Below are 24,749 nucleotides of genomic sequence, written 5' to 3' on the forward strand. Positions count from 1 at the left end.
AGCCCTATTTTTCATTATTTTGAAACAGGGTCTCACTGAGTTGCAAAGGGCCTCACTAAAGTAGATGAGGCTGTCCGTGAACTGCGATCCTCCTGTATGCTGGGGTTACAGGGGCATTCTACCTCTGAAATACACCCCTAGGCCTATTTTTATTCTTTATTTTGAAACAGGATCTCACTAAGTTGCTGAGGCTGGCCACGAACCTGCGATCCTCCTATCTCAGCCTCCCAAGTACCGGGATTATAAGCGTGCGCCGCCACTCTGGGCGTGCTCCTATTTCTGGCCAGAGTGGCTGGCGCCCCACCGAGCACATCAGCCTTCTAGGGCACAGGCTCCACATGTTTGCTTTTGTTCTGTCCCCAGCACCTATAAATATCCCTGCAAACCGTGGGCAGCCAATGTGTACCTGAGGCCTTTGTGCTTTAATGGGAGTTATGCGGGGAGGTTGGTTGCAACGGTTATTCCTGCTGGATTTATTTATTATTTATTTATTTATTCATTTTTTAATATTTTGCAGTACTGGGAATGGAACCCAGGAGCATTCTACCTCTGAGCTACACCCCAACCCCCTTCTTTTTTTTTTTTTTTTTGCGGGTCTGGGGATGGAATCCAGAGGCATTTGACCTCTGAGCTACACCCCCTGCCCTATTTTTTATTCTTTATTTTGAAACAGGGTCTCATGGAGTTGCGAAGGGCCTCACTAAGTAGCTGAGGCTGTCCCCGAACCACGACCCTTCCAAGTGCTGGGATTATAAGTGGGCACACCCGGCTGGGAATTCTCTTTTTTTGTGGTGTTGAGGATTGAACCCAGGGGCATTATACCTCTGAGCTATACCCGCAGCCCCATTTTTAAACTTTTTTTCTGGAAACATGGTCTTACTAAGTGGCTAAGGCTGGTTTCCAACTTGTGATTTTCCTATCTCAGCCCCCAAGTACTGGGATTACTGCTGTGTCCACCACACTCTGCTTTTTTTTTTGGTACTAGGGGTAGAGTCCAGGGACATTCTAGCTCTGAGCTACAACTCAGCCGTTTTATTTATTTATTTATTTATTTATTTATTTATTTATTTATTTATTTATTTTTGTGGTACTAGGGATTGAACTAAGGGGGGTATTCTACCGGTGAGCTATACCCCAGCCCTATTTTATTTATTTATTTGGTACTGGGGACTGAACCCAGGGGCATTCTACCTCTGAGCTATACCTCCAGCTCCCAGCCCTGTTTTATTTTTTCTGTGGTACTGGGGATTGAAACCAGAGGCATTCTACCTCCAAGCTACACTCCCAGCCCCATTTTCTTTTTTTTTTTTTTTTGCGGGTCTGGGGATGGAACCCAGGGACATATGGCCTCCGAGCATACCCTGCCCTAAGTTTTATTCTTTATTTTGAAACCGGGTCTCACTGAGTTGCAGAGGGCCTAAGTAGCTGAGGCTGTCCGCGAACCGCGATCCTCCAGGTCTCAGCCTCCTGAGTGCTGGGATTACAAGCGTGCGCCACCACGCCCGGCTCCAGCCCCATTTTTTATTCTTTATTTTTTTGAAACAGGGTCTCACTAAGTTGTGGTGGGCCTTATTAAGTAGCTGAGGCTGGCTGAGAACCTGTCGCAGCCTCCCAAGTACTGGGATTACAGGGGTGTGCCGCCACATTCAGGTTCATTTTTTATTTTGAAATAGGGTCTTACTAAGTTGCGGAGGGCCTACTTTGCTGAGGCTGGCTGTGAACTTGTGATCCTCTCGTCTCAGCTTCCCAGGTACTGGGATCACGGGTGTGCAATATGTCTGGCTGGGGTAATTCTTTAACGCATGAAACTGAGACCCTTAGAGACAGGAGCCCGTCCATGTCGGGCGCTTGGCACAGCCTGGCCAGGAGCCGGTGAAGTCCCATCAGCTGTTGCTATTTGTACTGCTATCAGGATGCCTTTGACCCTGTCCCCAGCCCTTGGCCCTAGAACTTGTTGCCCTCTGCTCCTGCTCGGAGCGCGCTCACCCTCCCCAGCATCTCCTTGGGTCCCCAAGCCTGGGCTCACTGGCAGATGGCCAAGGAGAAGGGCCAAGGAATGGGAACTCTGGAACCCTGAGTTTTCCAGAAAATAAAGGACAATATGGCCCCAAATCCAGAGACGCGCTCCTCCCTCACACTGGGAATCTCCAGGCTGGGTTAGAGGATGGAGACCTGCCCAAGGCCCTGGGAGTGCGGGCCCGCCTTGGCCTGAGAGCCACAGCTCAGCCTAGCCAGGGTCAGCTCCAGGAGAAGTGACCTCCACTGGTCCTCTCTAGGCCTGCGCTCTGTGGTGTGGGTGGCAGGCGTAGGAGGCCTGTAGGCGGCTCCAGTTCTTACAACGCACTGATCCACGTTATTTATTCATAAATCAATGGCCTAGGGGCAGGGAGGTCCACTCTGCAGTGCTGGTCCCCCTTCCCAGCCTTGGACGCCCCTCTCCTCATGGCCCCCCCCAAGGGATGCCCAAGTCCCCGGGGCTGGGCAGGGTGTGGGGGTTCTCCCTCCGCCCAAGCACTGACCGTGTCAGCTGTGATTGTTGGGGGACCTGTCTCTTTTTCTCAACCTCCCTGCATCCCGTGTCCCACCCAGAGTCGCCCAGAGAGAAGCTGGTAGGAGCCTTACCCCAAATTCGGTCACGAGGATGTCCGTGATGCTGCCCAGAACTGTCACAAAATCGAAGATGTTCCAGGCATCGCGGAAATAATTCTAGAACAGGGACCCACAAGACAGAGATGCCGACACAGGGCTCCAAGCCCCGGCCCCCCAAAGCTGGCGGGGCACCTTAGGGGCCGAGCATCCTTCAGAGCACCCAGGACTAGCCCATCAATTGCTGAGTCCCCCTCCCTGGGACTCCCAGGCCTTTCCAGGGCAGGAAGGGGACTTACTTCTGCTCTGCCCTGAGGAACCTGGCCTCGGGGCGCTGACTGTCTTTCTAATGTTTTTTTGTTTTGTGTTTTTGAGCTGGGGATTGAACCTACAGGCATTCTACCTCTGAACTACATGCCAGCCCTTTTTTATTTTTTACTTTGAAATAGGGGCTCACGAAGTTGTGGAGGGCCTCATTAAGTTACTGAGGCTGGCCTGGACCTAAGATTCTCCTGTCTCAGCCTGACCCTCCCGCTAGCCTCCCAAGTCCTGGGATCACAGGCCGGCCCACCGCGCCCAGCTCCTCATTCGGTTTTTAAGAGATCCCCCAGGTGCTTCTGATGGGTGACAGCTCCTCTCCAGCAAGGCCACTGCTTTGGGACACAGGGAGGCTGACGGCCTTTCCTGACACCTTCCCAGCAGTCACTGGGTGTCCACTGTGAGCCAGGTGTCATCTCTGCTGACACAGGCGTTATTAAAGTTTGGTATACAGCAGGTGCTCAATAGGAACCTTTAAGAAGTTGCTTCACAGAGTCAAACATGCTACAGTTTGGATCTGGGATCTCTCCCGCAGGCCTGTGTGTTAAAGAATCGGTTCCCAGCTGTGGCACCGCTGGGAAATGGTGGAAGTTTAGGGACTGAGGCCTTGTGGGAGGAGGTTAGGTTGTTGGGGACACGCCCTTGAAAGGGATATTGGGACCCAGCTCCTCCTCTTCCTCTCTCTTTGGCTTCCTGGCTACTATGAATCTTGTTCTGCCATCCTTGTCCCTCTGTGATAGGCTGTCTTGCTGCAGGCCCAGAGCCAGCAGGGCCAAGCAGCCAACGACTAAAGCCTCTGACGTTGTTGAGCCTGAATAAACCTTTCCTCCTTGCAAGTTAGTGGTCTCAGGCATTCTGTCATAGTAATGGAAAGCTGACTAACACGCTTGCTTTCAAGATGGAAAAACGTTCACGGTTAGGTCAATGGCTGGTGAAAATAAAGATGCATTTTTCCCCATTTAATTTCATAGATTATCCCCCTCCATTCACACCCACAGATCCCTTTGGGGGTTAAGGGTTAAGACTATTTGCATCAGGGAAGATAAAATCAAGTAAGTGGGTCACAAAATGCATTAAAAAAAAGAAGAAAGGGAGTTGAATAGACACACAATTTCAGAGCGCAAGGCGTGCAGTAAGGGGAGGTACAGATTCTGTGAAAATTTCATTTCTTTTTTGGTGCTGGGAATTGAACCCAGGGATGCTCTGAGCTGCATCCTGGCCCTTTTTTATTTTTATTTTTTTGTGGCACTGGGGATTGAACCCAGGGGCATTCTACCTCTGAACTACACCCCCAGCCCAATTTTATTTCTTATTTGGAAACAGGGTCTCACTAAATTGCAGAGGGCCAGGCTAAATTGCCAAGGCTATCTTCGAACATGCAAGTAGTACTGGGATTATAAGTGTGTGCCACCATGTCTGGCGTTTTTTTTTTTTTTTTTTTTTTTTTTTTGGTGGTACTGGGGGTGGAACCCAGAGGCTTTCTACCTCCAGGCTATACTCCCAGACCTTTTTAATATTTTATTTGGAAACAGGGTCTCGCTAAGTTGCTGAGAGCCTCACTAAGTAGCTGAGGCTGGCTTCGAACCGCGCGCGGGGATTACAAGCGCGTGCCACCACGTCCGGCTTTTTTTTTTTTTTGAAACAGGGTTTCTCTAAGTTGCTGAGGCTGGCCTCCAACCTGCAGTCCTCCTGTTTCAGCCTCCCAAGTTCTGAGAGGATTACAGGAGTGTGCCAAAATGCCCAGCTCATTTCAGTTCTTATTTATATGCTGTCTGCCTGCTGGGCTCCGTGGTAAGATATAATTCTCCCTGTGGATTGCGGCTAACGCAGTTTGAATACCATGGACTTAGCGTCTCTGATCTCAGTTTCCTTGTCTCTGAAACAAATGATGATTGGTCTCCTCATGGGACCATTCTGTGGAATAATGAACCCTTGTGCATCTGGCACAGAGTAATGCTCAAAATGTTCTGTGTTACTGGAATTACCTGGCAATACAAAAATGCCTGAGTAGCGCTGGTTCCCAGCTGGGAACCATCAGCAGGATGCTCAGGCTTCCGCTAGGGCTGGGGTCTTGGGGTGTAGAGGGGAGACCATCCCCAGCACCCGGTGCCTTTCTGGTTTCCCCACAGGCATAAGCCCTAGGCTGCACTTACCAGAATCCCAAAAGCCATGACCTTCAGCACACATTCCAGAGAGAAGAGGGAGGTAAAGACGATGTTGAACACCCTTAGAGCGTTTTCGTAAGCCACCGAGGCTCCGTAGAACTAGACGGGGAGGAAGAAGTGCGGCGGGGTCAGTGGCTCAGTGGACAGCTGGGCGGCTGCTCTTCCCAGGGGGCAGGACTCAAGACATTGCAATTACAGGTGTGTGCCACTGCCATCAGATTTATTGGAAGCTTTAAAATATGCATATTTAGCCGGGCGTGGTGGCGCAGGCTTGTAATCCCCGCGCTTGGGAGGCGGAGGAGACAGGAGGATCGCGCAGGTTCGAAGCCAGCCACGCTGGCTTAAGAGACCCTGTTTCCACATAAAAAAGTGTAAAAATAGGTCTGAGAGTGTAGCCTGTGGGAGTGTAGCCGGAGGTAGAAGGGCTTCCAGGAACCCCAGTACCACAAAAAAAAAAAAAAAGCATATTTAAGCCAGGTGGTGCACACACCTATAATCTCAGTACTTGAGAGGCTGAGACAGGAGGATCTCAGGGTTCATGGCTAGCCTCTGCAACCCAGTGAGACCCTGTTTCCAAATAAGAGAATACAATAGGGTTGAGGGTATAGCTTAGAGGTAGAATGCCCCTGAGTTTAGTCCCCAGTACCACACACACACACACACACACACACACACACGCATATTATTTATTTATTTATTTGTTTATTTATTTATTTTGTGTTTGTGGTACTGGGAATGGAACCCAGAGGCATTCTATCTCTGGGCTACACCCAGCCCTATTTTATTTTTTTGTTTGGAAACAGGGTGTCGCTAGGTTGATGAGAGCCTCACAGCTTGCTGAAGCTGCCCTCAAACCTGTGATTCTCCTGTCTCAGGCTCCTAAGTACTAGGAAACAAGTATACACCGCCACGCCTGGCTGCACGTGTCATTTTTAATTGATGTGTACTAATTGTACATATTTATGGAGGACAGTTTCTTCTCTCTTTCTCCTTCTTTGTACTGGTATTGAACACAGTGGGCATTTTTTTTATTTTTGGCACTGGGATTTAACCCGGAGGCATTCTACCTCTGAGCTAGACACCCCCAGCTTTATTGATTTTTGTTTTTTGTTTTTTTGGTGGTACTGGGGTGGAACCCAGAGGCTTTCTACCCCCGGGCTATACTCCCAGACCTTTTTTTTTTAATATACTTTATTTGGAAACAGGGTCTCACTAAGTTGCTGAGAGCCTCACTAAGTAGCTGAGGCTGGCTTCGAACCTGTGCGATCCTCCTGTCCTCCTGTCACAGCCTCCTAAGCGCGGGGATTACAAGCCTGCGCCACCACGCCCGGCTAGCTTTATTGATTTTTAATTATTGTTATTATTTTTGTGGTACTGAGGATAGAACCCAGAGGCAGTCCACCTCCAAGGTACACCTCCAACACTATTTTTTTTTTTTTTTTTTTTTTTTTGCGAGCGTAGGGATGGAACCCAGGGGCACTCGACCTTGGAGCTACACCCCCGGCCCAATTTTGTATTCTTTATTTTTGAAACAGGGTCTCACTGAGTTGCAGAGGGCCTAAGTAGCTGAGGCTGTCCGCGAACCGCGATCCTCCAGTCTCAGCCTCCCAAATGCTGGGATTACAAGTGTGCGCCACCACGCCCGGCCCCAGCCCTATTTTTTATTCTTTATTATGAAACAGGGTCTCACTAAGTTGTGGTGTGCCTCACTAAGTGGCTGAGGCTGGCCGCGAACTTGCGATCCTCCTGTCTCAGACTCCTAAGACTGGGATTACAAGCATGTGCCAACGCACGTGGCTTTTAATTTTAATTTTTCATTTAAAAATATTTTTGTGGTGCTGGGGATGGAACCCTGAGGCATTCTACCTCCGAGCTACATCCCCAGCCCTATTTTTTATTCTTTATTTTGAAACAGGGTCTCACTATGTTGCAGAGGGCCTCACTAAGTAGCTGAGGCTGTCTGCGAACCACGATCCTCCGGTCTCAACCTCTCAAATGCTGGGATTACATGTGTGCGCCACCACGCCTAGCAGTGATTTTTATTTTATTTTTGTTGTTTTGTGGCACTGGGGATTGAACTCAGAGGCATTCTGCCTCTGAGCTACAACTCCACCCCAATTTTATTTTTTATTTGGAAACAGGGTCTTGCTAAATTACTGAGGTTGGCTTTGAACCTGTGACCCTCCTGTTTCAACCTCCCAAGTACTGGGATTACAAACATGCACCACCACACCCGGCTTGATTTTTATTTTGGAACAGAGTCTTGCTGTGTTGCTGACAGATTCACGACTTGCTTTGGCTGTTCTTGAGCCTGCAGTCTTCCTGTCTCCCAAGCACTGGGATTAGAGGTGTGTTCCACTACACCGGGCTCGAACCCAGGGGCAGTCTACCTCTGAGCGAACCTCTAGCCCTATTTTATTTCTTATTTTGAAACAGTCCTGCTAAGTTGCTGAGGCTGGCCTCATATCTATAATCCTCCTATTACTGGGTGACAGGTATGTACCACCACTCCCAGATAATATTCTTTTTTTTTTTTTTGTGGGTCTGGGGATGGAACCCAGGGGCATTCGACCTCTGAGCTACAGCCCCTGCCCTATTTTTTATTCTTTCATTTTGAAACCGCGTCTCACTGAGTTGCAGAGAGCCTCGCTAAGTAGCTGAGGCTGTCCGTGAACTGGAATCCTCCGGTCTCAGCCTCCCGAATGCTGGCATTACAAGTGTGCGCCACCACACCCAGCTTCTTCTTCTTCTCCTTCTCCTTCTTTTTTTTTTTTTTTTTTTTTTTTTTTGGCCGCACTGAGGATGGAACCCAGGAGCATTCTACCTTTTAGCTACACCCCCAAGCTTATTTTTTATTTTTATTTTATTTTTGTGTGTGTGTGTGTGTGTGGTACTGGGGATGGAACCCAGGGACTTTCTACCTCTGGGCTACACTCCCAGACCTATTTTATACTTCTTTGGAAACAGGGTCTCTATAAGTTGTTGAGAGCCTCACTAAGCAGCTGAGGCTGGCTTCGAACCGGTGCGATCCTCCTGTCTCAGCCTCCCAAGCTCTGGGATTACAAGTGGGCGCCACCACGCCTGGCTCTGGTCTCTTTTTAAAATGATGTATAATTTACATAAATAAAGTGCACCTATTTTCATTCTAAGCAGAGTGTCCCATGAGATCATCCCTAGGGGCAAGATTTAAGACAGACATTTCAGCTAGGCATGGTGGTGTGCCCTTTGCAGGTTCATGGCCAGCCTCAGCTACTTAGTGAGGCCCTCTGCAACTTAATGACACTTTGTTTCAAAACAAAGAATAAATATAGTGCTGAGGCTATAGCTCAGAGATATAATGCCCCTGGGTTAAATTCTCAATGCTGCAAAAAATAAGACAAAATTTCACATAAGCAGGCATGGTGCTACATTCCTGCAACCCCAGTACTTGGGAGGCTGAGATAGGAGGATCACAGGTTTGAGGACACCCTTGAAGCAGGAGCCTGGCTGGCCCCTTGGAGCCACTCTTGGCTAGAGAAGACCTAAAAATAAAAGAATAAGGCTTCTTCAGTCCCTCTCAGATATTAACAAGCAGACAGCTCGGGAGAAAAGCCACTGCACAGGCCCCTCAGACATAAACAAAACAGGGTTGGAAGGTGTGAACTGGCACAGGCTCCCTCAGAGATAAACCAGCAGAGTTTCCCTAGACCACCTGCAAGGCCAGTCACAGAACTGAATGATCAGCACCTGCCGTCCTGCTTCCGCCGCTCACTTATGCTGGGTGAAATAAATCTCATGCTTTCCCCTCCCCTCCTAACATTAGTTGACTGAATACATAAAAGAACTTGTATGTTCAGTGTTCAGGGCTCAGACCTGAAGCTTTGCTTACTAGGCCTTCACTAGTGAATAAAGTATCCTGCATTCCAACTCTGGCCACTGTCTGGTCTCTGGGGACTTAGCTTCCTGCAACATAGTGAGACTGTCAGCAACTTAGTGAGACCCTGTTTCAAAACAAAATATAAAATAGGGCTGAGGGTGTAACTCAGAGGTAGAATGTCGGGCGTGGCGGCGCACGCTTGTAATCCCCGCGCTTGGGAGGCTGAGACAGGAGGATCGCACAGGTTCGAAGCCAGCGTCGGCTACTTAGGCTCTCAGCGACTTAGTGAGACCCTGTTTCCAAATAGGTCTGGAAGTAGAAAGTCTCAAGTACTAAAAAAAAAAAAAAAAAAAAAAAAAAAAAAAAGTAGACTGCTCTAGGGTTCAATCCCTGTACCAAAAAGATAAAAAAATTCAAGCGTCCCCAAACTTCCAAGTAATAAAACAGATTTAGAGCTCAATCACTGCTGTTCTGACTCCCTAAGGAGAATTCTTGTCCAAACTATTTAACCAAGTCAGATCCAGCCTCTAGGCCTGACTATCAGGTTGCTGTGCCTGGATATGTCTAAGTGTGTCCCTCAAAGGCCTGTGCGTTGAGGCTTGGCCCCAGGGTGGCGGTATTGAGAGTGGAGCAGCTTTGAAGAGGTGGGACCTAGTGGGAGGTCTTCAGGTAAACTGGAAGTGTGTCCTGAGAAGGGATGGTGGGCCCCAGTATCCTCTGGCTTCCGGTCTCCTTCTCTGCCTTGCTTTTCTTTTCTTTTTTTTTTTCTGTGGTACTGGGGGTGGAACCCAGGGGCAATCTACCTCTGAGCTATACCCCCAGCCCTCTTTTTTAGGCTTTTTTTTTTTTTGGTGGTACTGGGGATGGAACCCAGGGGCCCTCTACCTCTGGGCCACACTCCCAGGCCTATTTTATATTTTATTTGGAGACAGGGTCTCTTAAGCCAGCTGAGGCTGGCTTCGAACCTGCACGATCCTTCTGTCTCAGCCTCCCAAGCGCAGGGATTACAAGCATGCGCCACCATGCCCAGTATAGGCTTTATTTTTTATGTTTTTTTTTTTTTTTTTTTTTTTTTTTGGTGGTACTGGGGTTCTTGGAAGCCCTTCTACCTCCAGGCTACACTCCCAGACCTATTTTATTTTATTTTTTGGAAACAGGGTCTCTTATGCCAGCGCAGCTGGCTTCGAACCTGTGAGATCCTCCTGTCTCCGCCTCCCAAGTGCGGGGATTACAAGCGTGCGCCACCATGCCCGGCTTTAGTCTTTATTTTGAAACAGGGTCTCACTAAGTTGCAGAGGGCCTCTCCTGTCTCAGCCTCCCAAATGCTGGGATTACAAGCGTGTGCCACCATGCCCAACTAGTCTTTATATTTTTTGAGACAGGGTCTCACCAAGTTGCAAAGGGCCTCGCTAAGTAGCTGAGGCTGTCCGCGAACCTCGATCCCCCGGTCTCCGCCTCCTGAATGCTGGGATTACCAGCGTGCACCACCACGTCCGCCTGCCTTTCTGTTCCCTCTCTGTCTCCCTTTCTGGCTTCCTGTCCTGCAGGTTGGCTTCCTGTCTCACTCACTGGCTCCTGTCTCACTCTTCCCTCTCTGGGCTCCTACTCCACCCTCTGCGGTCCAGCTTTCTCTCTCTGCTGGCTTCCCATCTCCCTTTGCTCTGGGTGTCCCCCTCTGACGTGCTGTCTGGGTCCCTGTGACTCCTGCGTCCTGTTCTGAGTTGCGCTCCTGCCTCCCGCACAGGCTCTCACCGCCACGTGCCCTCACCAGCGTCTTTGCCCACTGGCCTTTCAACCTGCCAAACCATGAACTAAAGAAATCTCTTTAAAAAGTTGGCCAGCCGGGCGTGGTGGCGCACGCTTGTAATCCCAGCATTCGGGAGGCTGACATCAATATAGAGAAATAGAGATCATCTGAACCTCCTTTGCCATATACACCGCCTCTACTGGAGGCTTCTGACCCAAATATATACATACAAGAATCAAATTTCTGGAGTTCAAAAGCTAAAAAGAGAAGACAGGAGGATCGTGGTTCGCGGACAGCCTCAACTACTTAGTGAGGCCCTTTGCAACTCAGTGAGACCCTGTTTCAAAATAAAGAATAAAAAATAGAACTGGGGTGTATCTTGGAGGTAGAATGCCCCTGGGATCCATTCCCAGTACAAAAAAAAAAAAAAAAAGTTGGCCAGTAGCCAGGCGTGGTGGCGCACACCTGTCAAGCCAGTCCTTGGGAGGCTGGGGCGCGGCAGGCAGAGGCAGCCTCAGCACCTTCGTGAGACTGTTTTACAACAAAAAGTAAAACAGGGGTGGGGTGTAGCTGAGAGTGTAGAATGCCCCGGGTTCAATCCCTGGAGCCACAAGAGACGCACAGACAAATGGACATGTGATTCCTCCGGGGTGATGAGGATGCCTGGAACTAGATCGAGCGGTGGTTGTGAACTCGGAGAATGGACTAAACGTCCCAGATTGCGCACTTCCCTTTATTTGGTACTGAGGATCGAGCCCAGGGGCATTCTACCTCCAAGCCATGCACCCAGGCCTTCTTATTTTATTTTTCTAAGTTTTTTTTTTTTTTTTGTACTGGGGTTCCTGGAAGCCCTTCTACCTCCAGGCTACACTCCCAGACCTATTTTTACATTTTTATTTGGAAACAGGGTCTCCTAAGCCAGCGCGCACGGCTGGCTTTGAACCTGTGAGATCCTCCTGTCTCAGCCTCCCAAGTGCGGGGATTACAAGCGTGCGGAGCCACGCCCGGCTTTTTCTAAGTTTTGAAACAGGGTCTTGCCGAGATTACTCGCTTCTTCTCGGCATCCGTGTGATGGTCTCCCACGCAGTTAATTGGCTGGTCCTCAACGTGAGCAAAGCCCCTAGGGGAAGTGTTGTCTCTGGCCAAAGTACTCCCCCACTCTCAGATATTCTTTCATAACTATTATTCTTTTGGTAATGATTCTTTTAACTTTCCACACGAATTACTCCAGTGATGTAAGATCAGGACTGTGAGAGAAACTGTGTCCGTGGAAAATAAACTTTCTGGTAATTTGTCTAAGCCTCTAAACGTCCTCGGCTTTGCTCAAATGGTAATAAAATCTAGTCAGAATTCAGATGCTGTGGAAAACATTCCAGTCACAGTAATTACAAATGCAGATTTCCGCTCTATCTCTGACCTTCATCCTAATCATTAACTTACAATAAAATCCCTAAAAGGGAGGCAACCTGGTGCCTCTGTTTACCCCTCTCCTTGTGATCCTGCCTAGATACAGAGAAGATAAACTTTGTGTGTGACTTCAAAGCAGCCTAGTTGATGAGCAGCCAATACTGCCCAATACAATAGAGCTGAAGGCTAGGATGATTCTTGACCTTTACACCCAGTATGTGCGCTGCCTGAAACAGGGAGGCGCCACGTGGCTAAGAAATGGATATGTCAGAACAAAGAACAGATATAATAAATGTGTAAGTGTGAACGAAAGGAAATATGGTGAGAGTAAGAAAGCATTTTTGTATGAAGAAGAGCTTATCCTAAGATTGTCCCAAATGGGAAAGAAAGGAATTAGAAAGATTAAACGCAGGTTGCAGAAGGATTGTGGTGTGGAAATGGATTATTAAAAGAGGAATAGGCTTCTAATAAGCCTATTGTTTGAGGAAAAGTGCTCTGCAGCTAGGGAAGTACATCTGACAACTAAATCTAAAAACTTCATGTTATTTTTTGGTGTTTATCTGCCTAACTGTGTTGTGAGTTTGCTTAAGCTTTCAGACTTTAGAAGGTAATGACGATGAAACCTGGGAGACTTCCATCGCATTCCCCTGGATTGCCACATCTCCCCGTGCCTGCCATATGGACTAAGCCCTAGAAACAGAAAGTTCCGAAAAAAGTTAGAGAAGATTCCATGAGAGGCCGTCTTCTCCAAGCCCTGGGCGTGCCTGTGTCTTCTGGAATTTGCCCTTTGGAGCTGCCTGTCTGCAAGGGCAGCTGGATCTGCCACAAGATCCAGAGAAGATCCGGAGCTAATCTCTTGAATGCCAGACTAGTTTTTTTTTTTTTTTTACTTTGTTTACATGTCATTCACTGTTGTTTTGCAGTGATTGCACTCCCCTCTTTTTTTCTACTATTAATCTCACTGGTGAAGGATATAAATTTTCGGAGTTCTTGTAATAAAGTGTCAATAGCTCAAGAAGCTTTTGTCCATGTCAGATTCTTTCCCGAAGCACCGTGAATAGGAACTTAAAGGAATTTATTTCATAGAAGGGAAAGAATCGCTGCAGATAAGTGGCTGTAGAACTGCACCCGAATCCTTGCCCATCTTTTCTGAGATAATCGATCTTGAGTGGACTCGGCGGCCACCCCGATTGAGCCAGTCTGCTGCAGGGTCTCACTAAACTGTTGAAGGTCTCATTCAGTTGTTGAGGCTGGCCTTGGGCATGTCCCATCCTCTCTGAGCTACACCCCGGCTCTATTTAATTAATTAGTTTATTTTTGCAGTACTGGGTGTTGAACCCAGGGGTATTCTACCTCCAAGCTACATCCCCAGCCCTATTTTTTTATTCTTTGTTTTGAAACAGAGTCTCACTAAGTTGTGGAGGGTCTCACTAGGTAGCTGTGGCTGGCTGCAAACCTACAATCCTCTTGTCTCAGCCTCCCAAGTACTGGAATTAAAAGCATGGGCTACTATGCCTAGCTCTATTTTACTGTGAAACAGAATCTTGCTAAGTTGCTGATGGCTTGCTAAGTTGGTAAGCCTGGCTTTGAACCTGTGATCCTCCTGTCTCAGCTTCCCAAATACTGGCATTACAGGTGTGCGCCACCACATTCAGCTAACTGTATGCTTTAAAATCTTAATTTTATATTATATCAATTCAGGTTTTTTTTTCCTTTTTTTTTTTTGTACAGGAGATTGGACTGAGGGACATTTTTTTTTTTTGTGGTACTGGGAGTGGAACCCAGGTGCTTTCTACCTCTGGACTATATCCCCAGACCTATTTTATATTTTTTTGGAAACAGGGTCTCACTAGGTTGCTGAGAGCCTCACTAAGTAGCTGAGGCTGGGTTTGAACCCGTGTGATCGTTTCTCATCCTCCCAAGGGCGGGGATTACAAGCGTGTGCCACCACGCCCGGCGACGTCTTACTTTGGAGTTATACCACAGCCTTTTTTATTTAATTGTGATATCGGGGATTTAGCCCAGGGGCATTCTACTTCTAAGCTACACTTCAGCCCTATTTTATTTTTATATTGAATCAGTGTCTCACTAGGTTGATGAGAGTCTCATGACTTGATGAGGCTGTCCTTTAAAATCCTGTCTCAGCCTTCCAAGTACTGGATTACAGGTGAGTGACACACGTCTGGATTTATTATTATTATTTTTTTTGGTAATAGTATCTTGCTAGGATGTTGAGGATCTAAGTTGCCGAGGTTGATTCTGAACCTGTGTTCCTCCTGTCTCAGCCTCCCAAGTACTATGATAGACGTGTACCACCATGCCCAGCTTGAACCTTGATTATTTGTTTTGAAGCCAGGGCCTTGCACATCCCAGGCAAGCTCTCTACCACTGAACCACGCATTCATCTTTCATCACAGTATGTGTGTAAAGCTGGGCATGGTGACACACACCTGTAATGCCAGTACTTGGGAGGCGGAGACAGGAGGATGGCAGGTTTGAGGACAGCCTCAGCAACTTAGCAAAATCCTGTTTCAGAATAAAAAACAAAAATGGCTAGGGGTGTGGCTTAAAGGTACAATGCTCCTGGGTTCAATCCCCAGTTCAATACACACACACACACACACACACACACACACACACACAGTATGTGAGCTAATCACTAGGGTGAAGAAGGGGCTGGCCAAGCAGAGTGGTGGGAGCAGTGTGTCTGGCGGAAGGAACAGCAGGAGTGACGGCTCAGAGGTTGCCCAGAGTGTGGCTTGTTGGTGGCGACGCTGTGACATCAGGGCATACGGGGCAGGAACGGGTGACTCACCTTCATCATGAGCACGATGGTGTTGAGGGCGATCATGGCCATGATGGTGTACTCGAAAGGCGGAGACACCACGAACTGCCACATGCGGTACTGGAAGCTGTGCTTATTCTGGGGCATGTGCCTGGTCAGTGGCTTGGCGCTGATGGCGAAGTCAATGCAGGCCCTCTGTGGGGAAGAGGCCAGCAGCGTGAGAGGCCCAGCGGCAGAAGAAGGCGGCCAGACACTTAGCCCCTCCACCTAAGCAAACACAGCCTGCATCGCTGCTTCTCTTGGCCCAGCCCAGATTCCTGGGTTCCTCACAGACGCCTCATCTTGTTTTGCCCCAAAGCATCTCACAGAAAGGCTGCCGTACCAGCCTGGAGCAGGAGCAAAGATGCTGGAGAAGAGCCGCTGCTGAACTGGAGATGCAGCATGAGCAAGAGGACAGCTCCTTTGCGGATAAAGGAGATGCTTGTTACTGCGGCATGACCTGGCTTAAACTGACCGACACACACACACACAGCATCTGGGCTGATATGTTTCTCTGCCACGCAGACTACTGTGTGGAGCATGCCGCCATTCTGTTCCCCAGGTGTGCGTGTGTGCGTGCGCCTGGGGTGCTCAGCCTCTAAACTGGGGACACGGCGGGGAAGCACCTCGTTCTTCTCTAGGCTGTACTCCTCCATCATCTTGTCCCCCTGCTCCTGGAACGTGATGATGATCAAGGCCACGAAGATGTTGACAAAGAAGAAGGGGAAGACCACGAAGTACACAACGTAGAAGATGGACATCTCCATGCGGTACCCGGGGCTGGGGCCCTGGTTCTCAAAGGTGGCGTCCACGGAATGCTTGAGGACCCTGTGAGCACAGGCGCAGGAGGGAAGGGGGGCGGAGAGGGGGCAGTCGGGCAGAGGGGGTGGGGATGGAGGGAAATACGAAAAGGAAATAGAAAGACATGAAAACAGCCAAATGGCTGCTGTTCTTTGTGTGTGTGTGTGGGACTGGGGATTAAACCCAGGGGCATTCTGTCACCAAACTATACCCTCAGCCCTCTTTTAGATTTTATTTGGAAACAGGGTCTCACTAAGCTGCTGAGCACCTCACTAAGTAGCTGAGGCTGGCTTCGAACCTGCGCGATCCTCCTGTCTCAGCCTCCAAAGTGTGGGGATTACAAGCGTGCGCCACCACGCCCGGCTGGCCAGGGTAATATTTTAAAAAATCAAAGCAAATGCCTGCAAGTCTTAGTGAGCTGGGGACTGAACCCAGGGGCATTCTGTCTCTGAGCTACACCCCCAGCCCTGTTTTATTATTTTATTTTTGAAACAGGGTCTCACTAAGTTGCAAAGGGCCCCACTAAGAAGCTGAGGCTGGCTTCGAACCTGTGCGATCCTCCCGTCTCAGCCTCACAAGCACGGGGATTACAAGTGTGTGGCACTACGCCTGGCTTAAAATGCCAAACTTTTCAATAAAGACCACCTGTGGACTCGCATGATCCAGCCTCCCCTGTTCACCCTCCTCCTGCCCATGTCAGGGAGAAAACCGACCCATGGTGACCTGGGTTTGGGGAGAGAAGGTGGGCTGCTCCCGTGTCACTGGAGCCTTCTGCAGACGGCGGGTTCCCACCCCCGGCGAGCCCGAGCCCGCGGCCTGCCCCGTGGACACTTACTGCGGCCAGCCTTCTCCTGTGGACACGGTGAAGAGCGTGAGCAGGGCCCAGAGCACGTTGTCGTAGTGGAACTCATACTTCTTCCACTCCCGGTCCCGGGCTTTGACTTCATTCTTCTCGTACAGCAGGTATTTGCCACTGCGGGGTGCGGCCGTCAGTGACCCCAGGCCACCCCAGGCCGGGGCTCCAGCTGCCCGAGCACCGAGCTGCAGCCACAGCCCTCTGGTGTTTTTAATTTTTTTTTAATTTTATTTACTTTTTTCTGTGGTACTGGAGGCAGAACCCAGGCGCTTTCTACCTCCGGGCTATACTCCCAGACCTATTTTATATTTTGTTTGGAAACAGGGTCTCACTAAGTTGCTGAGAGCCTCACTCAGTAGCTGAGGCTGGCTTCGAAACTGCGTGATCCTCCTGTCTCAGCCTCCCAAGCGCGGGGATTATAAGTGTGCGCCACCATGCCTGGCTTGGTGTTTTTTATTTATTTGTTTGGTTCTAGGGATTGAGCTCACAGACATTCTACCTCTGAGCTATACCCTCAGTCCTTCCTTCCTTTATTTTTATTTATTTATTTACTTATTGCTATACTGGGGATTGAACCCAGGGGCATTCTACCTCCTATACTCCCAGCCTGATTTTTTTTTTTTTTAAACAGAGTCTCACTAAGTTACAGAGGGGCTAAGGCGCTGAGGCTGGCTGTGAGCCTCTGACCCTCCTGTCTCAGCCTTTTAAGTACTGGGATTACAAACATGCCCCACCATGCCTGGCTCCCATTTATTTATTTATTTATTTAATTATTATTATTTGGTGGTACTGGGGTTCCTGGAAGCCCTTCTACCTCCAGGCTACACTCCCAGACCTATTTTTATATTTTTATTTGGAAACAGGGTCTCCTAAGCCAGTGCACGCGGCTGGCTTGGAACCTGCGCGATCCTCCTGTCTCTGCCTCCCAAGCGCGGGGATTACAAGCGTGCGCCACCACGCCCAGCTTCCCTTTTATTTTTTTATTTTCTTTTCTTGCAGTACTGGGGATTGAACCTGGGGGGCATTCTACCTCTGAGCTACCCCAGTCTTATTTTTTTATTCTTTATCTTGAGACAGGGTCTCACTAAGTTGCAGAAGGCCTCACTAAGTAGTTGAGGCTGGTTTTGAACCTACGATCCTCCTGTCTCAGGCTCTCAAGTACTGGGATTGCAGGCATGGGTCACCACATGCCTGTAATCAATCAATTTATTACTATTAATTAATCAATCAATTTATTACTATTATTATTATTATTGTGGTACTGGGGATTGAACCCAGGGTCATTGTACCTCTGAGCTACCCTCCCAGCCCTATTTTTTCAGTCTTTATTTTATTTTATTTTATTTTTTGGTGGTACTGGGGTTCCTGGGAACCCTTCTACCTCCGGGCTACACTCCCAGACCTATTTTATACTTTTTATTTGGAAACAGGGTCTCTTAAGCCAGCGTGGCTGGCTTTGAACCTGCGCGATCCTCCTGTCTCTGCCTCCCAAGTGCGGGGATTACAAACCAGGCGTGCGCCACCACGCCCGGCTGTTTATTATTTTTTGGTATTGAGGATTGAACGCTGGAGCGTTCTGCTCCGGGCTACATACAACCCCATTTTGATATGGCCTCAAGAAGCTGTCATGGGTCTGGGTAAATTACAGAGGCTGACTTTGAACCTATAATCCTCCTGTTTCAGCCTCCCAAATCCTGAGATTACAGGTGTGAGTCACTGTACTTGACTCCTATTTTTAAAAATTAATTAATAAATTAATTTTTTTTGCAGTACTGGGGATGGAACCCAGGGGCATTCTACCTCTGAGCTACACCCCCAGCCCTTTTTTAAAATTTCTTATTGTGAAACAGGGTCTGCCTGAGTTGGGGAGGGCCTCACTAAGCAGATGAGGCTGGCCTGGAACCTGCGATCCTCCTGTCTCCGCCTCGCAAGGACCGGGATTACAAGAGTGCGCCTCCACGCCCGGCTCTGGCTCTTATTTTTGATTGTGAAATGGTCTCACTAAGCTGCTAAGGCTGGCCTCCAACCTGCAATCCTCCTGTCTCAGCCTCCCAAACACTGGGATGACAGCCCAGGCAAGCATTCCGCTTGACTCCAGCTGCGGGCGGTCTCTCCCGCGCAGGACCCTCCAGGCCCCAGGGCCCTCTCCCTGCCCGCTCACCGCCCGGGAGGCTGAGGTGAGACCCACCGGCAGTCTTTCTCAAACTCCTTGGACTCGTCGGTGCAGTGGAAGAACTTGCCCTTGAAGAGCTGCACGGCCACCACGGCGAAGATGAACATGAAGAGCATGTAGACGATGAGGATATTGAAGACGTTCTTGAGGGAGTTCACCACGCAGTCGAACACGGCCTGCGGAGAGGGAGGGGCTGGCGCCTCCGCCGGCTCGCGGAGCCTGTCTTCTGTGCCCTCCCTCCCTTGTTTTTTTCTTTTTTTTTTTTTTTGTACACAGCATTGAACCCAGGCGCATTCTACCTCTGAGCTACACCTGTTTTTTAAATTTTTTCTTAGGAAACAGGGTCTCACTAAGTCGTGAAGGGCCTAAGTGCTGAGGCTGGCCACCAACCCGCCTCAGCCTCCACTGGGATTACAAGCGAGCGCCATCATACAGGCTTATTTTTATTTTGTTTTGAAACAGGGTCTCATTGGGTTGCGGAGGGCCTCGCTAAGTTGCCGAGGCTGGTTTTGAACCTGTGACCCTCCTGTCTCAGCTCCCCAGCACTGGGTGCGAGGCTCACCTTTTTCTCTTCTCCTTCACTTGTACTCAATCTCCTTCACTTGAGATTAAACACAGGGACATTCTACCACTGAGCTACACCCCAGCCCTTTAAAAATGCTTTTTGGAGGATACTGGGGGTGGAACCCAGGGGTGTTCTACCTCCGAGCTACACCCCCAAACCCTATTTTATTTTTTATTTGGAAACAAGGTCTCATTAAATTGATGAAGCCTCACTAAGTAGCTGAGACTGGTCTTGAACCTTCAAACCTCCTCTCTCAGCCTCCCAAGTACTGGGATTCCAGGCGCTGACCCCCACGCCTGGTGTACAGACTTTTGTCTTCATTTTATTCTCTAAATAATATACTATAACAACTATGTCCGCAGCGTTTACACTGTAGTAGGTATTCTAAGTCACCTAGAGATGATTTAAGATCTATAGGAGGGCTGGACATGGTGGCACATGCCTGGAATCCCAGAACTTGGGAGACGGAGATAGGAGGGTCACTGGTTTGAGATCCGCCTCAGTAACTTAGCAATGCCCTCCGCAACTTAGTGAGACCCTGTTTCAACATAAAAAAAATAAGCCAGGTGTGGTGGCGCACACCTGTAATCCCAGTGCTTGGGAGGCTGAGACAGGAGGATTGGAGGTTCGCAGCCTCCCTTGGTGACCTCGTGGGGCTCTCTGCAACTTAGTGAGAACCTGTTTCCAGAAAAAAAAAAAAATAGGGCTGAGGTTGTATCTCAGAGGTAGAATGCTCCTGGGTTCAATCTCTAGTAACACACACACACACACACACACACACACACACACACACACACACAAACACCACCCACTGCTCAAGGAGGAGACCACAATTCCAGCCAAGAAAGAACAGGGACCGCATGTGCCGGGGACACACAGTTAACCGGCAGAGCCACACGTGCTGGCCCGCTTCTGTCATCCCAGTACTTGCGAGGCCGAGATAGGAGGGTCACAGGTTCGAGACCAGCCTCAGTAACTTAGAGAGACTGAGGACCTTAGTGAGATCCTGTTTCAAAAATTAAAATGAGAACCGGGGGTATATCTTGGAGGTAGAAAGCCCCTGGTAGATTCAATCCCAAGGACCAAAAACAAAAATAGAATAGGCATCGACTTCTCCTTTCTCTCTTGCCCTGAAAAGCCATACGCTTAACCTGGACAGGCTCAGAGAAGCGGCTGCCTTACCCAGCATTTTTTGGTTTTGAGGGTACTGGGGTTGAATCCAGGGGTAGCCTACTTTGCCCTTCAGCCCCAGCCCTTTTTAGTTTTTACTTTGAGACAGGGTCTTGCTAAATTACCGCACACTGGTCTCAAATCTGCGATTCCTGTCTCAGCCTCCCAAGTCCTGGGATGACACTTCAGAGACGGGAGCCTGGCAGGAACCACACGGTAACACGCCCTCGGTCCCTTTCAGTCCTTTTGCTTGTAGGAGAAAGTCAGTCCTGCGTGGCTGTTACTGTGTTAATGTTCACCATTGGTGCCGTCCCTTTTGAACCAAGAGTGGGCAGGTAGCTGTGCTCAAAGCCTTTGGCAGGCAGCCCTTTTCCCCTAATTTTTTTGGTTTGTTTTTGGTGGTACTGGGGATTGAACCCAGGAGCATTCTACCTCTGAGCTATACCCTCAGCCCAATTTTCTTATTTTGTTTGGAACAGGGTCTCACTAAGTTGCAGAGGGCCTCACTGAGTAGCTGAAGCTGGCCGCTATGAGGATTACAGGCGTACACCATCACATCCAGCTCCCTCTCTCTTTCTTTTCCTTTCTTCTTTCTTTTCTTTTCTCTTTCCTGCCTTCCTAAATAATGAGCTTTTTTTTTCTTTCTGGTACTAGAGATCTGAACCCAGGACCATTCTGCTTCAAGCTATAGCCCCAGCCCAATTCTTTCTTTTTCTCTTTCTTTCTTTCTTTCTTTCTTTCTTTCTTTCTTTCTTTCTTTCTTTCTTTCTGTATTGGGGATGGAACCCTTCCACCTCCGGGCTACACTCCCAGACCTATTTTATATATATTTTTAAATTTGGAAACAGGGTCTCTTAAGCCAGTGCGGCTGGCTTTGAACCTGCGCGATCCTCCTGTCTCCGCCTCCCAAGCGCAGGGATTACAAGCGTGCGCCACCACGCCCAGCTTGTTTATTTAGAAACAGGGTCTCACTAGGTTTCTGAGAGCCTCGCTGTGTAGCTGAGGCTGGCTTTGAGCCTGCGATCCTCCTGTCTCAGCCTCCCACATACTGGGATTACAAGCGTGCGCCACCTCGCCCGGCCGGAATGATGAGCTTTTGGGAAATGCTGGTTCTGGCTACTTTGGACTGAAGCTACTGGGGCCTCGATAACCAAGTTACAGGTTATACAGAACAAGAAACCAAGCCCCCCATTAAGGCTATGGCCTGTTTTATGTGACGAAAGAGAAGGAACCCTGAGCAGAGTGGCCGGAATAGCCAGAGTGTTCGTCAGCTCACATCCCGCCATCTGCTAGAGATTTGTCATTTCAAACACACCCTCCGTGAAGACCGCGATGTGCCGGGCCCTCGGCGTGCTCTCCCTGAGCCCGCGAGCCCACGGCGCCCCTTCTGCCCACCCCAGGCTCACCTTGAGCTTCGGCAAGCGCTTGATGGTTTTAAGAGGTCGTAGCACCCGGAGGACTCGGAGAGACTTGATTGTGTTGATGTCCTTTCCTTTGCTATTGCCACTGCGGAGTGGGGGACAGAGGGTGGAGGTCAGCCTGGGCGGGGGGCAGCTCTGGCAGCCCCTCCCCACTCAGCCCTGCCCTCTCTCTGAGTGTGGGCTTAGGCGCTGGAGAGCTTCCTGTGGTTCCGTCTCAGGGTTTGCGGAAGACCTCGCCCATTCGGCTGGGCCCCAGCAGACCCCAGACCCAGCAGGGTGCATGGCTGCCTCCACCCCGATTCTTGGTCTGCGAGTTTGGTGTGTGTGTGTGTGTGTGTGTGTGTGTGTGTGTGTGTGTGTGTGTTGCTGGGACTGAACCCAGGGCATTCTACCTCTGAGCTACATTTCCAGTCCTATTTTGTTTTTATTTTGAAACAGGGTCTCTAGGTTGCTCAGGCTATCCTCAAACTTGCGATACTCCCGTCTCAGCCTCCCAAGTTCTGGGATCACAGGTGCGCACCACGCCGGGCTCTGTGTGCTTTCTTTAAAGATGTCCTTGGTGGGTTCTTAGAATGGGAAGCCCCCTCTCAGTGGTCCTTCACACCAGGACCACTCGGCATTCCCGAGCCCACAGGAAGGGAGGCAGCCAGAGGCTGGCGCACGGTGCCACGTGTGTGCCATCAGACGCTCGTGCCAGCCTTCCCAGGGTGTCTCATTCTTCCAAGGCTGTCTGAGGCCACCTTTGCTGCAGAGGTGCACGGAAGTCAGACTGCGGTCCACCGAGTCTGAGCTTGGCCATGCAGACCCCAGAGACCCCGGAACAGCTCGGGCCAGGCACGGTTCCCATCCTCAGAGCATGGCACCACCCCGGGTGGCATCAGGGGCCCGAGGCTGATGGCACTCACCGCGCACCCAGTTGCCCAAACCATGAAGAGTCCTATTCAGCTGCCCGTCCCCACCCCAAGGCGTTCTACCTCCTACCTGCACCCTCAGCCCCGTTTTATTTTTTATTTTTGAAACAGAGTCTCGCTAAGGTGCCGACAGCCTAAGTTACCACGGTTGGCCTTGAACTTGTGATCCTCTTGTCTCAGCCTCCCAAGTACTGGGATGACAGCCGTCCCACATTCTTACAGATCCCGCCATCCACCTCGGCCACACACCCCCGCTTCCTCCCACCCCTGGCGCTCGCAGCTGCATCTTTGCTGTACGCAGTGGCCGGAGCTGCTGGCCTGTCCCTGTCCCCCTGGAAAGCCTTTTGGAGCCAATGAATTCTTAGAAGTGCAAAATAAAGGCTCCTCAATTCACTTTTACCTGGAATCCACGCTGACTGCCCCCGCCCCGCCCCCATCCGGCTTCTCTCTGCTCTCGGGCCTTTGCCGGGATGGCACACCCTGTTCCTACCAGTAGAAAGGCCTTCCCTGCTCCTCCTCCTCCTTTTTTTTTCTTTTGTGGCACTGGGGTTGAACCCAGGCGCAGTCTACTTCTAGTTATACCTGCAGCCCTATTTTCAGTATTGTTATTTCTCTTATGATGCTGAGGCTGGCTCTGAACCTGCCATCCTCCTGTCTCAGCCTCCCAAGTACTGGGATGCCAGGGTGTCCACCAACGTCCGGCCCCTTGTCCACTTTTGTCACGGAACCACACGGTCCTCCAGGTCCAAATTCAGCCTCCCTTTCCGAATGGCCTCCACTCTCGGCCTCCGGCTCCACCGGCCTCTAGTGATATTTGCTAATTATCTTGGTTTCTGGCTTTAGATAAAAAACTTGTCAAAGGCTCGATTTGTGATTTTTTCTCCTGCATGTCTGTTTCCTACTGAGTCTTGGTTTCTCTCCTGTCTCTTGGCTGGCGCCAGCGGTGAACCCTCCGGACACACGGACGGACCCAGGCGAGGGTCCCTAGGTTGGCACCTCACAGTTCCCTCCGGGGCAGAGCGGCGGGGGCACCGGCCCTGCTAGGCCTGGGCATCCAGGAGCAACAAGGTGCTTCCAAACCACGTGGGAGCCCACGGCTCCTTCGCACAGGCTGGGGAACGAAGAGTGAACTGGACTTTAGCTTGCCAGGCAGAGAGGGCCCCAGGGGCTGGCGGCCTCAATGCTGCCTGCGTCCCTCCTTCTAGGGATGGAGCCCAGGGCATTCCACCTTTGAACTACACCCTCATCCCTTTTATATTTTATTTTGAGACAGGGTCCCACTCGGCCGCTAAGGATCTCGTTAAGCAATTGAGGCTGGCCTTGAAACAGATCCTCCTGCCTCAGCCTCCCAAGAACTGGGATTATAGGCATTTGCCCCTATGCCTGGCAGGTTTTTTTTAAAACTCATGTCCTGCTGGGCGTGGTGGCGCACGCTTGTAATCCCTGCGCTTGGGAGGTGGAGACAGGAGGATGGCGCTGGTTCGGAGTCAGCCTCGCTGGCTTAAGAGACCCTGTTTCCAAATAAAAATAATATAAAATAGGTCTGGGAGTGTAGCCCGGAGGTAGAAGGGCTTCCAGGAACCCCAGTATCACCAAAACAAAAACAAAAACAAAAACAAAAACAAAACTCATGTCCTTAGGGCTGTGCCCCCAGATATAGGATGCACTCTCACTGGAACAGCCGCTGAAGTAATTTTGGGAAGAACAGGGACATGGAATTAAATAACTAGATCCTATAGAAAAACAGTATTCCTGCAAGTGTCTTTTGGATATCTTTACTGTTAGGAAATTTTGGTAGGTATTAGTAGGCCTTTTTTTTTTGTTGTTTGTTTGTTTTTATAGTACTGGGGATGGAACCCAGGAGCATTCTATTTTATTTTTTATTTGGAAACAGGGTCTCATTAAGTAGCTGAGACTGCCTTTGAATCTGAGATCCTCCTGTCTTAGTC

At 49.7% G+C, this 24,749-nt stretch overlaps 1 protein-coding gene across 1 annotated transcript in view; it reads right to left on the reverse strand.

The window, feature by feature from the left end:
* The window catches only part of CACNA1A (calcium voltage-gated channel subunit alpha1 A), a gene marked incomplete at its 3' end in the record, with an annotated part of 264,971 nt that overhangs the window by 35,276 nt on the left and 204,946 nt on the right, over positions 1-24,749 (reverse strand). Inside the window, exons 26-32 of the mRNA XM_080715384.1 lie at positions 21,875-21,974; positions 18,749-18,909; positions 16,540-16,677; positions 15,530-15,731; positions 14,895-15,059; positions 5,058-5,168; positions 2,623-2,706 (exon numbers count right to left, since the gene is read on the reverse strand). Coding sequence (XP_080571510.1) covers positions 2,623-2,706; positions 5,058-5,168; positions 14,895-15,059; positions 15,530-15,731; positions 16,540-16,677; positions 18,749-18,909; positions 21,875-21,974 — 961 coding nt within the window. The remainder of the gene's footprint in view (positions 1-2,622; positions 2,707-5,057; positions 5,169-14,894; positions 15,060-15,529; positions 15,732-16,539; positions 16,678-18,748; positions 18,910-21,874; positions 21,975-24,749) is intronic.

Source organism: Muscardinus avellanarius (assembly GCF_963383645.1).
Source record: "Muscardinus avellanarius genome assembly, chromosome: 18".
In the NCBI taxonomy this organism is placed as follows: Eukaryota; Metazoa; Chordata; class Mammalia; order Rodentia; family Gliridae; genus Muscardinus; species Muscardinus avellanarius.